The 25,741-nt window shown below is 45.8% G+C and overlaps 1 protein-coding gene across 1 annotated transcript in view; it reads left to right on the top strand.

Moving 5' to 3' along the window:
• The window catches only part of MED4 (mediator complex subunit 4), a 41,166-nt gene that overhangs the window by 10,304 nt on the left and 5,121 nt on the right, over positions 1 to 25,741 (top strand). Inside the window, exons 3-5 of the mRNA XM_069758285.1 lie at positions 1,122 to 1,292; positions 3,008 to 3,065; positions 20,534 to 20,620. Coding sequence (XP_069614386.1) covers positions 1,122 to 1,292; positions 3,008 to 3,065; positions 20,534 to 20,620 — 316 coding nt within the window. The remainder of the gene's footprint in view (positions 1 to 1,121; positions 1,293 to 3,007; positions 3,066 to 20,533; positions 20,621 to 25,741) is intronic.

The raw sequence follows: 25,741 nt of genomic DNA, 5'->3' as shown, positions 1-25,741 counted from the left end.
ACGGCAAGGGACCTGACGGACACCAGAATGTAAGTATATGCTGTTTGTTTTTTTTTAGTTTTACACTTGTAACCAGGGTAAACATCGGGTTACTAAGCGCGGTCCTGCGCTTAGTTACCCGATGTTTACCCTGGTTACCCAGGGACCTCGGCATCGTTGGTCGCTGGAGAGCTGTCTGTGTGACAGCTCCCCAGCGACCACACTACGATTTACCTACGATCACGGCCAGGTCATATCGCTGGTCGTGATCGTAGGTAAATCGTATAGTGTGACGGTACCCTTAGAGGGAGGATCTCCACGTGCTCATGCATTTCATTTTATTTCACTTTTTAGGGCAGGTTTACATCACCTTCTTTGTGGTGTTAAGCGGCTGCCGATGAGCTACTTCTTTGCCGATTGGCGGTCCTCTAATATCTAGTTTTGGCCGACTGCAGCTCCTATGCGCACAGACTGATGAGTGCTGTGCATATACAGTATCATTGTTTTCGGCAGCCCATGCTTTGTTTACATAGGACAGTGTGCTGCCGAGAATGAATTTTAAGTCCACTTAAAAATCATTTCATCCGACAAAAGAGCACGTAAGACCATTTTGTGCTTGCTCATTGGGTGATTAGCAGCCCGTTTCCACTGCCACTTTATTGGGAAACACTTGTAATCCTACAGTGTAAATCCAGCTGAACGCTTGACTCTTTGCTGTAACCAATTTCTAACTAAGCGTCCTAACTTGTTTGCTGTGTGAGACTGAGACCTTTGCCGGCTTCTATATCAGCATACAGTTGGGCTTGAGTGGAGTGACCTTTGAAGAAGCTGGAGCACGTCCCTTAGATGCTATTAAATACCTGTTTGATCTCTCATTTTTCAAAGACCCAACTTGAAAGTGATGGTGAGAAGGGGGGCGATTGTTGATTAATCTAATGGCACCAATGTGCAGTATAACATACTTCTGTAACATCAAAATAAGTGGCAGTTGTAGTGCTACACCGCACACGTCATTTCCGTTGTCTAAAGTTTACACATAATTTACTTGTATAGTGCGAGAGACCTAAAGGGAGTGAATAACGTTCACAGCCAAAACCTTTTAATTCTGTGTTCAAACTCTGCTGTGTTTGCTCTCATTTCAGATCTTAGAGTTATTAATTCAGAAGGATGGAGAGTTTCAGGAGCTGATGAAGGTGGCTTTCAATCAGGGCAAAGTGCACCAAGAAATGCAGCTTTTGGAAAAAGACGTCGAGAAAAGGGACTGTGATATCCAGCAGCTGCAAAAGCAGCTAAAGGAGGCTGAACACATTTTGGTTAGTGGTCCTCACTCCATTATTTGATTTGTGTCTTTCCTTACTAAATGTCCTACATTTGGAGCCAATATTGTTTAATAGGATTCTTAATAAATCCATATTTTTGTCTATATTGCTGTAAAATAGTACTTACCCCATCCACCATCACCAAATTTCTTCATTTTCATGTTCGTCAGATTTAAAGGGGTTTACTATTCCAATGTTATATAGTGGTATATAAATGGCACATATTTGTCCACATCCTGTACCACTCCAGTGTCTCTTGGCCTTGCCTCATGCCACTCTTATATTTTGGCCTTTTTAGCTCTTAACCATTGCAGCCAATGAGTTGCCACAGGTGACCTATTGGACATATATTTTCTGAGCATATATGCCTGACTATCGATAAGCGCAATATACGCTTACTCCAAAAGTGGCTGCTGCAAACATCTTTGTTCCAGATACCACAGCACACCTTCAGAGATCTCGTGGCGTGCATGCCTGGATCTTCAGCCAATCTGCAGAGTTACTGTGTTTTTAGATGAATTAGAGAAGATGTGAAGGTGTCTACATTTTTATCTAATAAAGCTCTGCTGTAAACTGAAACCGCAACACTTTGCCAGGTTGGATGCACAGTGGACTCCAGCGGGGACTGTAAGATCTTATTTACTGATTTTATGAGATTTTAGTTTCTGTTGTTTTGGTGGGTAAATTAGCTTGATTGGTGAGATTTCTTCCCATCAAAAACAACATACTATTGAATAGAGCCTCCCTCACAGATGTGTGTAAGGGTACCGTCACACTATAACATTTCGATCGCTACGACGGTACGATTCGTGACGTTCCAGCGATATCGTTACGATATCGCTGTGTCTGACACGCAGCAGCGATCAGGGATCCTGCTGAGAATCGTACATCGTAGCAGATCGTTTAGAACTTTCTTTCATCGCTGGATCTCCCGCTGTCATCGCTAGATCGGTGTGTGTGACACCGATCTAGCGATCTAGCGATGCGATCCAGCGATGCGTTCGCTTGTAACCAGGGTAAACATCGGGTAACTAAGCGCAGGACCGCGCTTAGTTACCCGATGTTTACCCTGGTTACATGCGTTAAACTAAAAAAAAACAAACAGCACATACTTACATTCTGGTGTCCGTCAGGTCCCTTGCCGTCTGCTTCCCGCACTGTGACTGCCGGCCGTAAAGTGAAAGCAGAGCACAGCGGCTGTGCTTTCACTTTCACTTTACGGCCGGCAGTCAGTGAATGCGGGAAGCAGACTGCAAGGGACCTGACGGACACCAGAATGTAAGTATGTGCTGTTTTTTTTTTTTTTTAGTTTAACGCTTGTAACCATGGTAAACATCGGGTAACTAAGCGCGGTCCTGCGCTTAGTTACCCGATGTTTATCCTGGTTACCCAGGGACCTCGGCATCGTTGGTCGCTGGAGAGCTGTCTGTGTGACAGCTCCCCAGCGACCACACTACGATTTACCTACGATCACGGCCAGGTCATATCGCTGGTCGTGATCGTAGGTAAATCGTATAGTGTGACGGTACCCTAACTATTACTATGAATACCCTACCTTTTTAATAATTTTTCAATAAATTTTACCCATATTGGGAGTTGAATCCATTTCTTCTTGTGAAAATAGATTTTCAATTTACTGCTATAACTAATATTGTGGCCTGGGACTTTTCTGAATATTTCCATTTAAAAATAACTTTGTTTTTCTTTAGGCAACAGCAGTTTACCAGGCAAAAGAAAAACTGAAATCTATTGAAAAAGCAAGAAAAGGTCAGTGGTTGGGTGTTGATAACTAGGCTACTGGGCTCTAATCAATTAAAGCACCATGACAGCATTTTTCTTTTTTTTTATTTTTTTTTTATCACTGCTGTAGTGGTTCTTCTAACATAAGATCCCTGACCCTTGTCTTATACTTACCAGCTACCGTCTTCATCTTTTATTGGTGCCACTCTGGTCCTGTGGCACCATCTAATGACCACAAATTCTGACTGTCACAAAGCTCTCAATGCAAGTCTATGATGGCAAGAATGAGGTTCTTATAGACTTTCTTTTAAAATTGTTGACCTTTGGTTTGTACGGCAAACATTGACAGCAGCAGCAGCGATAGAAGGTGAAGATGGTGGATGGTTAAGGCCCCTTCACATTAAGCGACGCTGCAGCGATACAGACAACGATCCGGATCGCTGCAGCGTCGCTGTTTGGTCGCTGGAGAGCTGTCACACAGACCGCTCTCCAGCGACCAACGATGCCGGTAAACATCGGGTAACTAAGCGCAGGGCCGCGCTTAGTAACCCGATGTTTACCCTGGTTACCATGCTAAAAGTAAAAAAAAACAAACACTACATACTTACCTACCGCTGTCTGTCCTCCAGCGCTGCGCTCTGCTTCTCTGCTCTCCTCCTGTACTGTCTGTGAGCCGGAAAGCAGAGCGGTGACGTCACCGCTCTGCTTTCCGGCTCACAGACAGTACAGGAGGAGTGCAGAGCACAGCGCTGGAGGACAGACAGCGGTAGGTAAGTATGTAGTGTTTGTTTTTTTTTTACTTTTAGCATGGTAACCAGGGTAAACATCGGGTTACTAAGCGCGGCCCTGCGCTTAGTTACCCGATGTTTACCCTGGTTACCAGTGAAGACATCGCTGGATCGGTGTCACACACGCCGATCCAGCGATGTCAGCAGGGAGTCCAGCGACGAAATAAAGTTCTGGACTTTATTCAGCGACCAACGATCTCCCAGCAGGGGCCTGATCGTTGGTCGCTGTCACACATAACGATTTCATTAACGATATCGTTGCTACGTCACAAATAGCAACGATATCGTTAACAATATCGTTATGTGTGAAGGTACCTTAAGTATAAGACTAAAGGCCGGGAATGCAATATAGAAAGTGCTGGAGTGCTGCTTTAACGGGAATCTGCAACCCCCAAAATCGAGGGTGAGGTAAGCCCACCTGCATCAGGGGCTTATCTACAGCGTTCGGTAAGGCTGTAGATAAGCCCTGATGTATCTTAAAAGATGAGGAAAAAAAGGTTAGATTATACTCACCAGGGCGGGCCGTCCGATCCGATGGGCGTCGCGGTCCGGGGCCTCCTATCTTCATCAGATGACGTCCTCTTCTTGTCTTCAGGCTGTGGCTCCAGGGCAGGCATAATTTGTCTGCCCTGTTGAGGGTAGAGCAAAGTACTGCAGTGCGCAGGCGCCGGGAAAGGTCAGAGAGGCCCAGCGCCTGCACACTGCAGTACTTTGCTCTGCCATCAACAGTGCAGACAAAGTACGCCTGCATCGGAGCCGCAGCCTGAAGACAAGAAGAGGACAGAACAGAAGGTAAGACTAACCACTGTTAATAAATGTACTAAATTTCTTTCCCTTTCCGCTACGCTTATTCTTATCATGCTGACATACGCTCTTAACAGTTTTGGCTCCCTTACTCCTCACTCTCCTTCGCTATCCTCAAACCCCAGCACCCCCTAACCAAGTAATCTCTCCTTCCCTCCTTCCTCCCCACCTGACATCCTCTGCAGACCTGCTCCTCAACCTCAGATCTCTCCTAATAAAACACAAAACAAGCCGCCCACTCTCTTTCTCCCACCTGCTCTGTCTCTCTCTGCTTCTCCTCACTGCTGGAGACATATCTCCCAATCCTGGGCCCCCACAGCTCATACCTCCTATTACTACCCCCTCCTATCGCTCCCAACCCAATATAAACACCCGAAATCTTGCCCACCTCAAATCCGTGCCCATGACGCCCACCCCCCTGCACCCTCTCTCTGGATCACTATGGAATGCCCGCTCCATCTGCAATAAACTCCACGTGATTCACGACCTCTTTACCTCTCGTAATCTTTTCTTTCTGGGCATCACCGAAACATGGCTGACACCCTCTGACACGGCCTCCCCTGCTGCACTATGTTACGGTGGCCTCCACTTCACCCACACTCCTCGCCCTGGCAACAAACATGGGGGAGGAGTGGGCCTTCTCCTTTCTTCCAACTGTACCTTTAACCCAATCCCACCTCTACCCTCCCTTATCCTCCCTTCTTTTGAAGTCCACTCTGTCCGCATCTACTCCCCCCCCCCTACAACCTCCAAATGGCCATCATATACCGACCTCCGGGCCCGACCACTGCCTTTATTGACCAATTCTCCACCTGGCTCCTTCACTTTCTGTCTGCTGACATTCCCACCATCATCATGGGTGACTTCAACATCCCCATTGACACCCACCAGTCAGCAGCCTCCAAACTTCTCTCCCTTACTTCATCCTTTGGACTTACTCAGTGGTCCTCCTCAGCCACCCACACAGACGGACACACATTAGACCTGGTCTTCACCCGTTTATGCTCCTTATCTAACTTCACAACCTCTCCTCTCCCTCTATCTGACCACCATCTACTCACTTTTTCATCACTGCCCTCCTCACCTGTCACCCATGTCCAGCACCATGCGCACCCACGCAAGAACCTCGCACACCTAGACACCAACACACTCTCTGACTCTATCCTACCACTGTCCTCTATATCCTCACTCCACGACAGACACTGCCACTGCTTTCTACAATGCCACTCTTGCATCAGCTATTGACACGGTCGCCCCTGTCATGCATAGCAGAGTGCGAGGAACCAATGGCACAATAACATCACTAAAAAGCTTTGGCAAGTATCCAGAATTGCAGAACGGCGTTGGAGGAAAACGCTTTCACAAGATGATTTCACTGCACGCAAACAAGCAACACTGGCATTCAAATCCGCTCTCATCTCTGCTAAATAGGCCTACTTCACAACCCTCGTATCTTCCTTATCCCACAACCCCAAACGGTTGTTCAACACTTTTAACTCCCTCCTCCGCCCACCACTGCCCCCTCCGAGTTCCCTAATTGTTGCTGAGGACTTTGCCACGCACTTCAAAAATAAGATAGACCAAACAAGGCAAGTCTTTGTTGTCCAACCACCACAACCCCTTTGTATGCCAGACCAATGCCCAAACCCCATACCTTCACTCACCAAAATCTCTGAAGGGGAGCTTGCTCATCTTCTCTCCAAATCACACCTCACCACTTGTGCATTTGACCCCATCCCACTTCCTCCCCAACCTCACCACCACACTAATCCCATTCCTAAACCATCTCTTCAACCTTTCACTAACTTCTGGTACCTTCCCCACTGCTTTCAAACATGCCACAATCACACCTATCCTCAAAAAGCCATCCCTTGACCCAAGCGCTATGTTCAGCTATCGCCCCATATCTTTGCTCCCATTTGCTTCCAAACTCCTTGAGCAGCATGTCTATGCTGAACTTTCCTCTCACTTTGCATCTAACTCTCTCTTCGACAACCTACAATCTGGCTTCCGTCCCCACCATTCCACTGAGACTGCCCTGACCAAAATTACTAACGACTTCCTTACAGCCAAAGCTAACAGACAATTCTCTATACTCCTCCTCCTTGACCTGTCCTCTGCCTTCGACACAGTTGACCACTGCCTCCTACAGATCCTCCCTTCCTTTGGGGTCAAAGACGTTGCCCTATCTTGGATCTACTCATACCTTGCCAACCGCACATTCAGCATCTCCCACTCCCACACTACCTCTTCATCTCGCCCCCTCTCTGTTAGGAGTCCCCCAAGGCTCTGTCCTAGGACCCTTACTCTTCTCAATCTATACACTCGGCCTGGGACAACTCATAATGTCCTACGGCTTCCAGTACCATCTAAATGCCGATGACACTCAGATCTACCTCTCTGGCCCAGATGTCACCTATCAGCCATATCCTCCTCCTTCTCCTCTCGCTTCTTCAAGCTCAATGTGGACAAATCTGAACTCCTTATCTTTCCTCCATCACGCATATCTTCCCTACCTGATCTATCAAAATAAATGAAATCACACTTTCCCCTGTCCCCAAAATCCGCTGCCTCGGAGTAACCCTTGACTCTGCCCTGTCCTTCAAACCACACATCCAAGCTCTCGCCACCTCCTGTCGCCTCCAGCTCAAAAATATTTCCAGAATCCGTCCTTTCCTCAACCCACACTCTACCAAAATGCTCGTGCATGCCCTAATCATCTCCCGCCTCCACTACTGCAACATACTCCTCTGTGGCCTACCTTCTAACACTCTCGCACCCCTCCAGTCCATCCTTAACTCTGCTGCCCAACTAATTAATCTCTCTCCTCGCTACACTACTGCTTCACCTCTTTGCAAATCCCTTCACTGACTCCCAATTTCCCAGCGTATCCAGTTTAAATTACTAACACTGACCTATAAAGCCATCTTCTCCCAAGACCTCCTTCTCTCCTCCACGCTTATTCGCTCCTCACTCAATCGCCTCCAAGACTTCTCCCAAATATCACCCATCCTCTGGAAGTGCCCCAACACATCTGGTTATCCACTACTTTTGGATCCTTCAAAAGAAACCTGAAAACCCACCTCTTCAAGGAAGCTTACAACCTGTAAAGACCACACGGCCACCTCAACACCATCGGAGCTACTGCAACCCTCGACCTACTGTCTCCTTCCCCATAATCCTGTAGAATGTAAGCCTGCAAGGGCAGGGTCCTCTTCCCTCTGTATCAGTCTGTCATTGTTAGTTTTGTTTACTGTAAGTGATATTTGTATTTTGATGTAACCCCTTTTCATGTACAGCACCATGGAATTAATGGTGCTATATAAATAAATAATAATAATAATCTGATGAAGATAGGAGGCGCCGGACCCGGACCAGCAGTGGGAGCGCCCCTGGGTGAGTATAATCTAACTTGTTTTTCTTATCTTTCAGGCTACATCGGGGGCTTATCTACAGCATTACAGAATGCTATAGATAAGCCCCTGATGCCGGTGGGCTTACCTCACCCTCGATTTTGGGGGTGACATTCCCTTTAATGTTATAAGTGCTGTGTATAGAAGTAGATGACGATTGCTCTGTATTATATTCCATGAACAATAACAGAACTCTATGGCCAACATAATCGTAGTGTAAGCGTGATTTTGCTTTGCTAACTATTTCCAGGAATAGTAAGATCTAGGGGATTTAAACTTGTTTTGCATTGAATAAGATAAGAACAAATTATTTCAGCTTTAATGTTTTTATGCTCTACGTTTTAAAATGATCTTTTTTGCTATAGTGTGTGTCTTAGCTGCTGAATGTCACTCTTCCTGAACCTTTTTTGTAAACTATATGACATAATATGAAGTGATGGCCAGTCATGCTCATATGATATAGGGATGGGATGGTCATTTAAATCTCCATTGTCCCTGTGACATGCCGTGATGGTAAATCACGGAGTTATGTCCATTATATAGTTTGCATACAAGAAAGACTAAGTTTGGCTCCTTCGTGTAGCATAGAATTAGTAAGGAAAATGAGTCGCCCGTCAGGGTAGGGGGGTACTCGGTACCGGGTCCGTTACTTTAAGGATACGTGTCACGGCGGCAGCGACCCGGTCCGTGACCCAGGGCGCCCATGTTAAAGGGAAAGTTTTTAAAGGGGTTTGTGAAATAATAAGTTTGTGACGCCAGTTGTGGTATTCGGTCAGGAATGACCGACACTCCATATAGGGGTCCTCTGGGGTGGTGATGTGGCAGCAGGATGGTATAACTTTCCACAGGTGAAGTAGGTCCCCAGGGCTCCCGGTGAATAGATGGAAGATGGTGAGTGGTGCAGTAAAGAACGAAGGACACAGTTGTGCAGTCTTTTTACCTGGTTTACTGATGGTAGCAGGCAGCTACAGTCCAGGGCACCAGATCACAGGTACAGGCAGGGCCCGGCCGGCTTGGAATCGAGTTCAGAGTCCAGCTTTATCAGGTGGAATTAAAAGCCTTCCTTCTAGCGCTGTGTTGTTTATAGTCCCTTACTGCTTATGGCTTTGTAGCAAGGTCCTTTCAGTTAGCTCTGTCTTTTTTGTTGAACTGGAACACAAAACCGTATGACAGGTGACTCGATCCTTTTTACAGGGTCTCTATCACGACGCGGGCTCTATGTGTCACTGTGTCTCCTGGGTGTTAGGGCGAACAGGTGATGTATAATCCAGCTGTCCTGCCGGTTTCTGCTATGTGTCTTAGAGTCCCACAAAAGCCTCGGTCTTCTGGCTACCAGTGTCGGCGCTCAATCAGGGATGTAGCCCAGTCCCAGCTATTCTCCCCTGTTGTCACTCTCCTGTGCTTCGCTCTCCGGCTCGTTAGCTAAAGGCTGTTCTTCCTTCTGCATCTCGCTATCTAGGAGCTACAGCACCTTAGGCTGTATGGCCCCTCACCCGTCCTTCTGCTTCAGACTGCTCCAGTCTGCTGTCCGGCACCAACTGTCTAAATTGTCCCAACTGCCTAGCAACTAACTCCCGACCAAAGAGAGAAGCTCCCCTGATTTTGGGTGTAGAGCTTCCTCTCCTGGCCTGAAGTCAGAATGGTGTTGTATGTGCTAATTACCTGTTAAAAGGAATCCTCCATCGCTTCCAAGCTTGACAGCACTCTCTCCGTGAGGAAAGCAATGCCACTGTGACAACCAGGACCCTGGGGCGTCACACAGATATATTAGTTTTTGTTTTACAGTTTCTTGACCTCTATTTAAACTCCATGATATGATGTAATAGTATGTCAAATGTTGGCTGGCAGTGTAAGGAGCCGGCTCAGGTGCTGAGGGCGCACCATAGCCGTGAGTTGCAGGATCGGATGCACAGCCTACATCTTGCTATAACAGCAGCAGCCAAAGGTTGTTCCATTTGATACTTTTTAACTAGTTAGATCCTGGTGTCAATCACTGACAGTGGCAGTTTAATTGTGTGATCAACAGTGTGCTCATTCATCTGCTCCCATCGGCCCCTTGCAACATAATCACGAGTTGTCATGGCAGTCAGGATAATGCTGAAGGCTTTCATGGCTGACATCCTTTGTCCCCTTATGGCTAGGCTTCATAGAATGCCAGGGCCAACAGCCCAAAACACCGTGTCTGCGAATTGAGATATTGATTTGGCTTTTATCCTAAGTCATATTGCACGACTCGTTAAAGGGTTGATTGTGAATTGTAGGATCGCTACTTCCAACAGGTGGCGCTATAGAGTTTAAGTCCTCTTTTTCTCAGAAGAGGCAATTTGCATAGTATGTGCAATATTGCAGTATAGAGACAAAGGGGGCGATTTTTAAAATTGTTTACCCTATAATTCTGGCGTGAATCAGAATTGTCAAATTCAAGCCTTTCTGAGAATTCAGGTCGAGCCCCTCTGTAGTATCAACAGCGCTTCTATACCCTCAATAATGAAGGCAATTCCAATCTCGCTCGTCGCCTAAAATGTCTCCCGGTACTACACACACCACACCGATAAGACTACGCACTAACACTGCTATCACATCTAACCCACAATAAATTACCCACCTGTTTCAATAGCCGCTCAAACAACTGTACAATATCCTTCCCCCTAGCAACCCACAAATGATAAATGCTTTCCTCAACTCTATTCCTCTTCCAGCCCTCAGCCCCACCTTGATTAGTCTCCTAAATCGAGCCATTTTCCCTACTGAACTAGAGACATCTGTCTGTCAATTAAAACTAAATAAACCTTGCCCCGATGGCTTCACAGCCCTTCACTACAAATAGTATGCACCCATTCTTAGCCCCTAGTTATTTCTACTCTCTGAGAGACAGACAAAAGCCAGGGGCAGCCTCCTTATCAGGAGCTATAGCCATGATTCCCCAGCCAAACTGACCATACAATATGGTCAAACTACAGACCCATATCTTTAAGAATGATGGCTGCGTCTGAACTCTGAGTTGAGATCCCTTGTACATAAAGATCAAGCTGACTTTGTACCCCATAGGCAAGCGTCCGACAATATACGAATGGTTTCTCATCTCCTGAATCGCTGCAAGCAACACAGTGTGACAAGCATGCTTTATCACATGACATTAAAAAGGCCTTTGGCTCGGTCTCATGGGCCCACTTATTTGTGGTGTTGCGTAAATTGAACTTCCCTGATCAATTTCTCTCATGGCTGTATGTTTAAAGAAAAACTGAAAATATATGTAAATGGCTCTACACCACTCCAATAAATGGGTGCTCCAAGGAAAAATTGTAATGGTAGGAAGAACCACCTTTGGAACAAACATAATCTTTCTAATATCAGTAGAATTTATTGAGCCAGTATTAGACAGAATTCGTACTAACGTTTTGGCTTTTAGTTTACGGATTCCAGAAAGTTTGGCTGCCTTGGCTGGCATTTACTAACCACACCCCTAGCGTCACTCTGCCTCTTAGCTTAAAGGCAGTTACCACCCACAGTTCTCCACGAAATACTTTCAACTAGGAGACTTGTTAGGTCTCCTCTCTCCTCCTCCCTTCCCTCTTTCTCTTCTACCCCTACCCCACCTCTCCAGGAATTCGTTTCCCCCCCCCCCCCCCCCCCACAGTTCCTTCATTTATATGTTTGCATTACTGTTTTTCACCATACATTATATCTGTTATCTACCTAAAGTCTTATTAAAAATTTGAAAAAAAGAAAGTACGACGTGTCCCGCAAAAAACTATACCTCAAATTGCTAAATTGCCAGAAAAATAAAAAACATTATTGCTCTTGGAAGAAGGGAAGGAACAAAAATAAAGGAAAATGGTCCGGGGGTGAAGTAAAAGGGTTAACCTGAATAGTAAATTCTGTAATGAGAAAAAAATTGAGGTGTCAGAATTGCTGTTTTTCAGTAGCTGCATGTCTCAATAATAAGCAAAATGTCTACCCCAAAATGTTATTAATAACATCAGCTTGACTTGCTAAAAACAAGAAGAGGAGGAAATTTTTGAAGCACAAAAATGAAAAATCAATCATGAACGGGATGAAGTTAATTTCCAAGGTGGTGGCATTTCACTAGTATGCCATTATTTTATGATCAGTTGGCTTCTGTCTAATTGAGAATGAATTTTACTGCACAGCAGGATCAGTGAGGACCAATAGGTCAGAACTCCACCGATCTGTACTGGGGTGGCATAAGCTAACAATGTGCCATCAATTTACAAGATGGAAATACCCTCTTAGAGGAGTGTTGTCTTCAGGAACGCACCACTCCTCTGCCTTCCTGGTTGTCAGGTCGTGGGCTCCCGCAGATTGACCGTGACAAGTGACATGGTTCTGCCACAGATCTGAACGGAGCTGTCTCCCAAAATAAAAATAGTTGGTGAAGGCTGGTTTCCAATGCACATCTCAAATTAACCCCTTTCTGACATATGACGTACTATCCTGTCGAGGTGGGGTGGGCCCGTATGACCACCGACGGGATAGTACGTCATACACGATCGGCCGCGCTCACGGGAAGATCGCGGCCGGGTGTCAGCTGCCTATCGCAGCTGACATCCGGCACTATATGCCAGGAGCCGTCACGGACCGCCCCCGGCACACCGCGATCAAACATGATCGCGATGTGCCGGCGGTGCAGGGAGGGGGCTCAGGACAAATTGTACAACAACTTTTGGGGTCCAATTTCTTCACTTACCCTTGGGAAAATAAAAAATTGGGGGCGAAAAGATCATTTTTGTGAAAAAATATGATTTTTTATTTTTACGGTTCTGCATTATTAACTTCTGTGAAGCACTCGGTGGGTCAAAGTGCTCACCACACCTCTAGATAAGTTCCTTAGGGGGTCTACTTTCCAAAATGGTGTCACTTGTGGGGGGTTTCAATGTTTAGGCACGTCAGTGGTTCTCCAAACGCAACATGGCGTCCCATCTCAATTCCTGTCAATTTTGCATTGAAAAGTCAAATGGCGCTCCTTCCCTTCCAAGCTCTGTCATGCGCCCAAACAGTGGTTTATCCCCACATATGGGGTATCGGCGTACTCAGGACAAATTGTACAACAACTTTTTGGGTCCATTTTCTCCTGTTACCCTTGGTAAAATAAATAAAACAAATTGGAGCTGAATTAAATTTTTTGTGGAAAAAAAAGTTAAATGTTCGTTTTTATTTAAACATTCCAAAAATTCCTGTGAAACACCTGAAGGGTTAATAAACTTCTTGAATGTGGTTTTGAGAACCTTGAGGGGTGCAGTTTTTAGAATAGTGTCACACTTGGGTATTTTCTATCATATAGACCCCTCAAAATGACTTCAAATGAGATGTGGTCCCTAAAACAAAATGGTGTTGTAAAAATGAGAAATTGCTGGTCAACTTTTAACCCTTATAACTCCCTAACAAAAAAAAAAAATTGGTTCCAAAATTGTGCTGATGTAAAGTAGACATGTGGGAAATGTTACTTATTAAGTATTTTGTGTGACATATCTCTGATTTAATTGCATAAAAATTCAAAGTTGGAAAATTGCAAAATTTTCAAAATTTTCGTTTTTTCCCCCCACAAATAAACGCAGGTAATATCAAAGAAATGTTACCACTAACATGAAGTACAATATGTCACGAGAAAACATTGTCAGAATCACCAGGATCCGTTGAAGCGTTCCAGAGTTAAGGTACCGTCACACTAGACGATATCGCTAGCGATCCGTGACGTTGCAGCGTCCTCGCTAGCGATATCGTCCAGTGTGACAGGCAGCAGCGATCAGGCCCCTGCTGTGCTGTCGCTGGTCGGGGAAGAAAGTCCAGAACTTTATTTGGTCGCTGGACTCCCCGTAGACATCGCTGAATCGGCGTGTGTGACACCGATTCAGCGATGTCTTCACTGGTAACCAGGGTAAACATCGGGTTACTAAGCGCAGGGCCGCGCTTAGTAACCCGATGTTTACCCTGGTTACCATCCTAAAAGTAAAAAAAAAAAAAAACACTACATACTTACCTACAGCCGTCTGTCCTCCAGCGCTGTGCTCTGCTCTCCTCCTGCACTGGCTGTGAGCGTCGGTCAGCCGGAAAGCAGAGCGGTGACGTCACCGCTCTGCTTTCCGGCCGCTGTGCTCACACAGACAGTACAGGAGGAGTGCAGAGCACAGCGCTGGAGGACAGACGGCTGTAGGTAAGTATGTAGTGTTTTTTTTTTTTTTTTTTACTTTTAGGATGGTAACCAGGGTAAACATCGGGTTACTAAGTGCGGCCCTGCGCTTAGTTACCCGATGTTTTCCCTGGTTACCGGCATTGTTGGTCGCTGGAGAGCGGTCTGTGTGACAGCTCTCCAGCGACCAAACAGCGACGCTGCAGCGATCCGGATCGTTGTCGGTATCGCTGCAGCGATCCGGATCGTTGTCGGTATCGCTGCAGCGTCGCTAAGTGTGACGGTACCTTTATAACCTCATAAAGGGACAGTAGTCAGAATTGTAAAAATTGGCCTGGTCATTAACGTGCAATCCACCCTTGGGGGTAAAGGGGTTAACCCCTTTCTGACATCAGACGTACTATCCCGTCCAGGTGGGGTGGGCCCCCATGACCAGGGACGGGATAGTACGTCATGCCCTTTAATGCGACACTGCGACTTAAGTCGCGGTGATCACATTAAAATTCCGACGCCATCTTACCTCAGGGAAGATGGCCTCGGCATCCTGGGGTATGGCGTCCCCTCCCCCGCCTCCCGATCGCTGTGATTGGCTGTTCAATTCTGAACAGCCAATCACAGCCTTTCTCATTGTTTCAGCCAATCAGCTTGGCTGAAACAGTGAGGTTCCAGGCTAGGATCGAGTACCGATGTACTCGATCCTGGGGCCGGTGCCTGGCAACCCAGGCACCGGCCAAAACCCCCGGATTGGCGCGATCGACGATCACATCGATCGCGCCAATCGCAGGGCATAGCGGTGGTGTTACCGCGCTGTGCCCTGCCTGAAAGTGCCTGATCCGGAGCCGCAGGGCAGCTGAGGAAGGCTCCGGATCCTGCAGCTGTGATTGGCGCGATCGATGTGATCGTCGATCGCGCCAATCAGGAACCGTCCCGCCGGATCGGCGCGATCGACGATCACATCGATCGCGCCGATCGCAGGGCACAGCGGCGGTGTTACCGCGCTGTGCCCTGCTTGGAAATCCAGCCTCATCTGCCTGCCACCTCCCCCACCACCTCCTGCAGCTCTGCCAATCAGGGCACAGCAGCGGTGTGCCCGCGCTGTGCCCTGATGGTGACCTGCCGGTCACTTGCTGGTGACCTGCCGGTGACCTGCCTATGATCGGAGCTGTGAGCTCCGATCATAGGCTGGTGCCTAGCGACACCGGCGTCACCAGGGCCACCTCTGATTGGTGGGATCGATGTGATCATTCGATCCCACCAATGACAGGTCACAGCAGCGGTGTGACCGCTCTGTGACCTGTCTCACCTGTCCCTGACCTGTCTGACTGCTCTTCAGGAATCCTCACACTTGGTGAGGATTCCTGAAGAGCGGTCACGCTGACAGATCCCCTCCTGTGCTGAGACTTGTGGTGCCACAGTAGCCTGTGACACCACAATTCTTGCTAAAGAAAGAAGACAGAAGAAAGAAGAGAGACTACAACCGTAAGTGTTCATCCCCGATCCCGGCCCGATCTTACTTCACCCCCCCCTTACCCCTCCCACCCTTCCCCCTCCACCCCCACTTTGCGCCGCGTCCGTCCGTGCCCAAATATAGCAGCCGCCGAGCGTTGATTGGTGACGCAGTTCACCGATCAACACTCGTGCTCGCTTTTCTTTCCCACATCCCCGTCCACGCACCCCGCCGCTGCGTCTGAACCCGTGCCTTTCATTTCTTTTTTTTTTTCCCACATCCCCATCCACGCACCCCGCCGCTGCGTCTGAACCCGTGCCTTTCATTTCTTTTTTTTTTTTCCCACATCCCCGTCCACGCACCCCGCCGCTGCGTCTGAACCCGTGCCTTTCATTTCTTTTTTTTTTTTCCCACATCCCCGTCCACGCACCCCGCCGCTGCGTCTGAACCCGTGCCTTTCATTTCATTTTTTTTTTTCCCACATCCCCGTCCACGCACCCCGCCGCTGCATCTGAACCCGTGCCTTTCATTTCATTTTTTTTTTTCCACATCCCCGTTCACACACCCAGCAGCCGCCGAACTTTGATAAGTGACGCAGTTCACTTATCAGAGCTAGGGCCTGCTGTTTTAGACTTTTCCTTTTACAGGTATTTTTTTTCCCTTTAGCTTTTTCCTTTCAGAATAGTTTGCACCAAACACTATCCCCCCCCCCCACACGTACACAGTTATCAATAAATATTACACCCAAGCACCATAATCACACAAAAAATGTCCCGTTCGTCCCAGCAGCGCTATTCATTGGAGGAGGCATATGCTTTCCTTGCCTCCGACACTGATAGCGAGGGAGAGGATCCCACATTCCTTTACTCTTCAGATTCTTCATCCTCTTCCTCCTCCTCATCTTCCTCCTTGGGTCCTGCGGAACCGCCACGCAGACGCCCCAGGAGAGAAGATCAGGCAGCGCCCACTCCTGAAAATGAACCAGCGCGACCCTCTTCGGACCCCATATGGACCTCGCCCCCCGAAAATTACGAGCCACTGATTCCTGATTTTGTGGCAGAATCAGGAATCAAGTTTGACACCACCGGCCTCACAGAAATAGACTTTTTCAAAGTCTTTTTCTCTGAGGCTTTCGTTAACCTCATGGTGGAGCAAACTAATTTGTATGCTCGGCAATTTTTGGAGCAAAACCCCCGTTCATCATTTTCTAACTGGTCTCCTGTGGACGCAGTTGAAATGATGCAGTTTTGGGGCCTGGTCCTCCATATGGGGATCGTGAAGAAGCCAGAAATTCGGCAATATTGGAGTGTAGATATTTTATATAACACTCCAGTGTTCCGAATGGTCATGGTTCGGACGCGTTTTGAGGCCATCCATAAGTTTTTGCATTACAACGATAATGCACGGTGTCCCGCACGAGATGACCCCAATTTTGACGGTCTGTACAAAGTTCGGCCGGTCATCGAACACTTCAGCAAAAAGTTTGCTGAAGTGTACGTGCCCAAAAGGGACATCTGTGTGGATGAGTCCTTGGTTCATTTTAAGGGGCGGCTCAGATTCCGTCAATACCTGCCCAGCAAAAGGGCCAGGTACGGAATCAAACTCTACAAGCTGTGTGAGAGTACCTCAGGGTACACCTACAGCTTTAGAGTGTACGAAGGGAAGGACAGCAGGATTGAACCGCCTGAGTGTCCTTCCATCCTGGGAGTGAGTGGGAAAATTGTGTGGGATTTGGTGCACCCACTGCTGGATAAAGGTTATCACCTCTATACTGATAACTTTTATACCAGCATCCCACTCTACAAATCCCTCTCTGCGCGAGGTACCGCAGCCTGCGGTACTGTCCGCAAAATTCAGAGAGGCCTCCCGAAGACGCTACTTGGGCAGATGCTCAGAAAAGGTGAGGGCAAAGCCCAATGTAGCGACCACCTGCTGGTGGTCAAGTACAAGGACAAGAGGGATGTCCTTCTCTTGACCACCATACACGGTGATGGCAGTGCCCTCAGCAGTGTACGGGGTACCTCAACACAGGTCTGCAAACCGGACTGTGTACTGGGGTACAACAAAAACATGGGGGGCGTTGATCTCTCCGATCAACTCCTCCAACCGTACAGTGCTTTGAGGAAGGCCAAGGTGTGGTACAAAAAGCTGTCCGTGTACATCGTACAAATGGCAATGCTCAACGCTTTCCTGCTGTCACGATGTGCACGACACACTGATACGTCGTACCTTCAGTTCCAGGAGGTAGTGGTTAAGGCCCTGATATTTGGCACGAGGGAAGGAGCGGGCCCCAGTACTTCCGGAACTGAGGGTGCTCGTATCATACCAGGTCAGCATTTTCCGGGGGTGGTCCCGCCAACTGATAGAAAAAGTAAGCCGCAAAAAAGGTGCCGAGTGTGCTACAAAAGAGGAGTACGCAAGGACACCATTTATCAATGCGACACCTGCCCCGACAAACCTGGCCTGTGTATGAAGGACTGCTTCAAATTGTACCACACCTCCATGCACTACTAATTTACTTAACAGGAACCAGTAGATTAGTTCCAAAGAGGGGGCACATCTAAGTAAGATCTTTGGGGTCTAGGTTCCAAAATGATGTCACTTGTGGTTTTTTTTTACTGTTTAGGCACATCAGGGGCTCTGCAAACGGAACATGACGCCCTCAGAACTAGTCCATCAAAGTCTGCATTCCAAATCGTCACTGCTTCCCTTCTGAGTCCCGAAGTGCCCAAACAGTTTTTTCCCACATATGGGGTACTAGCGTACTCAGAACAAATTGGACAACAACTTTTGGGGTCCAATTTCTCCTGTTACCCTTGGGAAAATAAAAAATTGGGGGCTGAAAGATCATTTTTGTGGGGGAAAAAATAGAATTTTTTATTTTCACACCGGGCATCATAGACTTTAGTGAAGCACTTGGAGGTTCAAAATTCTCACGACACACCTAGATAAGTTCCTTAGGGGGTCAAGTTTCCAAAATGGGGTCACTTGTGGGGAGTTTCTACTGTTTAGGCACATCAGGGGCTCACCAAATGGCACATCATGCCTGCAGACAATTCCATCAAAGTCTGCATTCCAAAACGTCACTACTTCCCTTCCGAGACCCGAAGTGTGCCCAAACAGTAGTTTTCTCCCACATATGGGGTACCAGCGTACCCAGGACAAATTGGACAACAACTTTTGGGGTCCAATTTCTCATGTTACCCTTGGGAAAATAAAAAATTGGGGGCTGAAAGATCATTTTTGTGGGGGAAAAAATAGAATTTTTTATTTTCACACCGGGCATCATAGACTTTAGTGAAGCACTTGGGGGATAAAAGTGCTCACCACACACCTAGATAAGTTCCTTAGGGGGTCTAGTTTCCAAAATGGGGTCACTTGTGGGGGGTTTCCACTGTTTAGGCACATCAAGGGCTGTCCAAATGCGACATGGCGTCCGATCTCAATTCCAGCCAATTTTAGCTTGAAAATATCAAGCGGCGCTCCTTTCCTTCTGAGCCCTGCCATGCGCCCAAACAGTGGTTCCCCCCCACATATGGGGTATCAGCGTACTCAGGACAAATTGGACAACAACTTTTGGGGTCCAATTTCTCCTTTTACCTTTGAGAAAATAAAAAATTGGGGACTAAACCATCATGTTTGTGGAAAAAATAGGATTTTTTATTTTCACGCCCGGGCGTTGTAAACTTTCGTGAAGCACTTGGGGGATAAAAGTGCTCACGACACAACTAGATAAGTTCCTTAGGGGGTCTAGTTTCCAAAATGGGGTCACTTGTGGGGGGTTTCCACTGTTTAGGCACATCAGGGGCTCTCCAAACGCGACATGGCGTCCGATCTCAATTCCAGCCAATTTTAGCTTGAAAATGTCAAACGGCACTCCTTTCCTTCTAAGCCCTGCCATGCGCCCAAAAAGTGGTTCCCCCTCACATGTGGGGTATCAGCGTATTCAGGAGAAATTGGACAACAACTCTTGAGGTCCATTTTCTCTTTTTACCCTTGGGAAATTAAAAAAATTATTGCTGAAAGAACATTTTTGTGACTAAAAAGTAAAATGTTAATTTTTTCCTTCCATGTTGCTTCTGCTGCTGTGAAACACCTGAAGGGTTAATAAACTTCTTGAATGTGGTTTTGAGCAGCTTGAGGGGTGCAGTTTTTAGAATGGTGTCACTTTTGGGTATTTTCTGCCATATAGACCCCTCAAAATGACTTCAAATGTGAGGTGGTCCCTAAAAAAAATGGTTTTGTAAATTTTGTTGTAAAAATGAGAAATTGCTGGTCAAATTTTAACCCTTGTAACTTCCTAGAAAAAAAAAATTTTGTTTCCAAAATTGTGCTGATGTAAAGTAGACATGTGGGTAATGTTATTTATTAACTATATTGTGTCACTTAACTCTCTGGTTTAACAGAATAAAAATTCAAAGTTGGAAAATTGCGAAATTTTCAAAATTTTCGCCAAATTTCCGTTTTTTTCACAAATGAACACAAGTTATATCGAAGAAATTTTACCACTATCATGAAGTACAATATGTTACAAGAAAAAAATCTCAGAATCACTGGGATCCGTTGAAGCGTTCCAGAGTTATAACCTCATAAAAGGACAGTGGTCAGAATTGTAAAAATTGGCCCGGTCATTAACGTGCAAACCACCCTTGGGGGTAAAGGGGTTAAACAGTCAGCTTTTTCTGACTCTTTTTTTTGTTTTTAGTGGGAAAATATCCTATCATAATATTTTGTGACATAAGCATTTTTTTAAGACTGTGCAACTGTCACATACTATTACTTGTGTGTTTCACACAGGTTAATATGGGTCTACTATACATGAATAGTATATTTTTACAAATGGGTCTGTATGTGTGATCTAATGTCTTGTGCACGTTTTCTTTTGTCATGCGAAGGCTCCATCTCGTCTGAAGAGTTGATCAAGTACGCTCATCGAATTAGTGCAAGCAATGCGGTGTGTGCTCCCCTGACGTGGGTCCCAGGTAAATACATTCTTTTTTAGACTATATAGTACCCCGAATTGTGATTTGCTTAAAAAAGGGTCTCAATATTGTTAATTAAGTATCATTTAGATGGCCAGCCATTTAAAAGACAGCTATTTAAAGGGACCCTTAACAGGTAAAAAACATTGGCAGCATGAATCAGACACCGACTGCTTGATTGCAACTGTGTATGATTTAGGCTGCCGTCACACTATCAGTATTTGGTCAGTATTTCACATCAGTATTTGTAAGCCAAAACCAGGAGTGGAACAATTAGAGGAAAAGTATAATAGAAACATATGCACCACTTCTGTATTTATTACCCACTCCTAGCCCACTTTGGGCTTACAAATACTGATGTAAAATACTGACCAAATACTGATAGTGTGATGGCAGCCTTACTCTGAGAAAACTTCCTTAGATAATCATACCGGTGACTATCCTGAGGCAGGTTCCCACTCCCCATGGCCGACAGATCTCTCCCTACACACACAAATAGGAAGAGACCTGACAGTGTATGGTAATGAGGTACAGGAAAGAAATATATCTTGGCACCGTGTTAGCCAGTGGATAGAAAAATATTTAGAATTGAGTCCTCAGTGGTTGATACCTTTTAATGGCTAACTGAAAAGATGGTAACAAATTGCAAGCTTTCGAGACTACACAGGTCTCTTCATCAGGCAAAGACTAAAACAAATTCTGAAGAATCACATATTTATGCACAACATAGTATAGGAAAAAAAAAAAAGAGGGGAAAAAAAACCATGGATAAGCCAGGTGACATGAAGCAGAATTGCCATGGGTGATAAACAGTTACGTCCATAAATATTGGGCCAGTTCTTAGATAAGGATTGTTTTATTGTCCTGTGATTAGGGTCTCTGTTGTAATGACCCTTCATGGTCTGAGGGGCAAGTTCCTTAGTTGATGTAAAAAGACATAAATCCATGTGACACATTCATTCCTGCATTAAGAGTGTCAAAGGTCGTCATCAGTTTATATTCCCAGACTCTCCTGTCTTTCTGCGATTTGAAGTTTCCTTTTAATACAAGTAATTTCATGTCCATAATGTTATGATTTGGGAGACAGAAACGTATTGCCACCGGTAGATCCATTCTTTTTTCTCTTATTGTATGGCGGTGAGAGATCATCCTTGTTCTCAGTTTCTGCCCTGTCTCCCCCACATACAGACCCCCAGTTGGACATTTAGTACAAATAATTAGGTACACCACATTAGAAGTGACGCAGCTGAAAGTACCTGGGATCTTGTAGTCCTGATGTGAATTGGGGATATTTATCTTGTCCGTGGTCGTTATAAATGGACAGGTTTTACATTTTTTCTGGTTGCAAGGAAAGGTACCTGCAGCTGTTGGAGAGGACAGGGAGCTCTTGACAATGATGCTTCTTAGATTTGGGGGCTGCCTAAAACACAGTAGTGGGGGGTCTGGAAAAATGGATTGTAAGCGGGCATCTTTTTGCAGTAAAGGTTGCAATTTCCGTGCAGCTCCCCTTAGCACCTCCAGATTTGGATTGTAGGTAACTACTAGAGGTACCCGGTTATTTTCTTCTTTAGTTTTGTAATGTAGCAGGTGATTCCTTGATATTCTGGTGGCTCTTGTGATCTGATTTTCAGTTGTTCTTGGATGGTAGCCCTGATTCAAAAAGATCTTTCTGAGGCGACCAAGGTGTTCATCCCTATCCATTGGATTGGAACAAATACGATTGTATCTGATGGCTTGGCTGTAGACAATAGAGTTTTTTATGTGTTTTGGATGGAAACTGTCCCATTTAAGGTATGTTGGGCGGTCGATTGACTTCTGATACAGGGATGTCTCTATTTTATTGTTCTGCAGCTTAATGATGGTGTCCAAAAAGTTAATTTCAGTGCAGGAGTAGTTGAGTGTCAAGTTGATGGTAGGGTGAAATTGATTAACCCCTTCATGACCGGGGGATTTTTCGTTTTTCCGTGTTCGTTTTTCGCTCCCCTCCTTCCCAGAGCCATAACTTTTTTATTTTTCCGTCAATTTGGCCATGTGAGGGCTTATTTTTTGCGGGACGAGTTGTACTTTTGAACGACATCATTGGTTTTAGCATGTCGTGTACTAGAAAACGGGAAAAAAAATCCAAGTGCGGTGAAATTGCAAAAAAAGTGCAATCCCACATTGGTTTTTTGTTTGGCTTTTTTGCTAGGTTCACTAAATGCTAAAAATGACCTGCCATTATGATTCTCCAGGTCAGTACGAGTTCATAGACACCTAACATGACTAGGTTATTTTTTATCTAAGTGGTGAAAAAAAATTTCAAACTTTGCTAAAAAAAAAAAAAAAATTGCGCCATTTTCCTATACTCGTAGCGTCTCCATTTTTCATGATCTGGGGTCGGTTGAGGGCTTATTTTTTGCGTGCCGAGATGACGTTTTTAATGATAGCATTTTGGTGCAGATACGTTCTTTTGATCGCCCGTTATTGCATTTTAATGCAATGTCGCGGCGACCAAAAAAACGTAATTCTGGCGTTTCGAATTTTTTTCCCGCTACGCTGTTTAGCGATCAGGTTAATACTTTTTTTTAATTGATAGATCGGGCGATTCTGAGCGCGGCGATACCAAATATGCGTAGATTTTATATTTTTTTTCTTGATTTATTTTGATTGGGGCGAAAGGGGGGTGATTTAAACTTTTATGTTTTTTTTATTTTTTTCACATTTTTTTAAACTTTTTTTCTTAACTTTTGCCATGCTTCAATAGCCTCCATGGGAGGCTAGAAGCTGGCACAGCACGATCGGCTCTGCTACATAGCAGCGATCTGCTGATCGCTGCTATGTAGCAGAAATGGAGGTGTGCTGTGAGCGCCGACCACAGGGTGGCGCTCACAGCCACCGCTCATCAGTAACCATAGAGGTCTCTGGGACCTCTATGGCTACAATATACAAGCATTGCCGACCCCCGATCATGTGACGGGGGTCGGCGATGACGTCATTTCCGGCCGCCCGGCCGGAAGCGGTAGTTAAATGCCGCTGTCTGCGTTTGACAGCGGCATTTAACTAGTTAATAGGTGCGGGCAGATCGCGATTCTGCCCGCACCTATTGCGGGCACATGTCAGCTGTTCAAAACAGCTGACATGTCCCGGCTTTGATGCGGGCTCACCGCGGAGCCCTGCATCAAAGCAGGGGAGCCGGCATCGGACGGTATAGTACGTCCGATGCCGGTAAGGGGTTAAACTGATCATGGAACGTCTTTAGCTGTGGCTCAGACTCCGTCCAGATGATTAAAATGTCATCAATGTAGCGGTAGTACGCCAGAGGCCTGATGGGACATGAGGACAAAAAGTCACTTTCAAGCTTGGCCATGAAAAGATTTGCATACTGTGGGGCCATTTTACTTCCCATTGCTGTGCCAGTCTCCTGTAGATAGATCTTCTTGTCAAATTCAAAGTAATTGTGGGTGAGGATGAATTTTATAAGTTTAACCACAGAATTTGCATCAGTCCTTGCGTTTTCCAGGAATTTAATCCATCCTGGTGTGGGATATTGGAGTACAAAGATTCCACATCCATGGTGGCCAGGATGGTTCCTTTGGTAGAAGACCTATTGCTGATAATTTATTCAATAGGTCAGTTGTGTCCTGAATGAAGCTGGGTGTATCTTTTACCAGGGGTTTAAGGATACCCTCTACCCATCCAGATACCTGCTCAGTAAGGGTGCCCACACATGAAATAATTGGTCTTTCTGGGTTTCCAGATTTATGGATTTTGGGAAGCATGTAGAATGTCCCTGTTCTTGGACTTTCTGGTATCAGGTCATTGGTTCTTATGGATTCGTCGGGCAGACAAGATACCAACTTGTTTAGTTCCTTGTAATAATCCTGTGTAGGATCCGACTCCAGTTTTTTGTAGTAGCGTGTGTCCATAAGTTGTCTGTTTGCTTCTCTCATATAGTCTGATGTGTTCATCATGACTATTGCACCGCCCTTGTCAGCAGGTTTGATTATGATTTCTTTGTTGGTTTTCAGAGACTGTATGGCCTTTCTCTCCTGGGCATTGATGTTGGATGCTTGTCTCCTGTTAGTATCTATGATGGTGGATTTTATCAAATGTCTGAAGGAGTCTATATAGTTATCCAAATGAGGGTTGCGTCCAGGTGGAGGTGTCCAGTCTGACCTCTTCTTTGTTGTTAGGATCCCTTTTCCTTCAGTCCAGGTGGGTCCTGAATCTTCTGCATCGCTGAAATATTCCCTCAGGCGCAGTCTCCTGAAAAAATGTTCCATATCACTGCAGAGTTCAGTTTTATCCAGGGCCTTAGTGGGACAAAATGAGAGTCCTCTGGAAAGCACGGCCAGCTCCACTTTGTTGGGTTTATAATCTGAGAGATTAATGACACAGTTATTTGTGCCTGGAATGGAGTGGTTGTCCAAGTTGTCAGGTTTTGGCTTTTTGTATCTGTTTGCATAGAGTCCTGAATTGACTCCTCTAACGGACCCATCTAATTCATAACAAGGAAAAGAAACTGCACAGATTGCACCTCAATTCAGGACTCTATGCAAACAGATACAAAAAGCCAAAACCTGACAACTTGGACAACCACTCCATTCCAGGCACAAATAACTGTGTCATTAATCTCTCAGATTATAAACCCAACAAAGTGGAGCTGGCCGTGCTTTCCAGAGGATTCTCATTTTGTCCCACTAAGGCCCTGGATAAAACTGAACTCTGCAGTGATATGGAACATTTTTTCAGGAGACTGCGCCTGAGGGAATATTTCAGTGATGCAGAAGATTCAGGACCCACCTGGACTGAAGGAAAAGGGATCCTAACAACAAAGAAGAGGTCAGACTGGACACCTCCACCTGGACGCAACCCTCATTTGGATAACTATATAGACTCCTTCAGACATTTGATAAAATCCACCATCATAGATACTAACAGGAGACAAGCATCCAACATCAATGCCCAGGAGAGAAAGGCCATACAGTCTCTGAAAACCAACAAAGAAATCATAATCAAACCTGCTGACAAGGGCGGTGCAATAGTCATGATGAACACATCAGACTATATGAGGGAAGCAAACAGACAACTTATGGACACACGCTACTACAAAAAACTGGAGTCGGATCCTACACAGGATTA

Source organism: Ranitomeya imitator, chromosome 3, assembly GCF_032444005.1.
Source record: "Ranitomeya imitator isolate aRanImi1 chromosome 3, aRanImi1.pri, whole genome shotgun sequence".
Lineage (NCBI taxonomy): Eukaryota > Metazoa > Chordata > Amphibia > Anura > Dendrobatidae > Ranitomeya > Ranitomeya imitator.
Note: the sequence above shows the minus strand (reverse complement) of the source record. Positions and strands in the feature narration are given on the sequence as shown.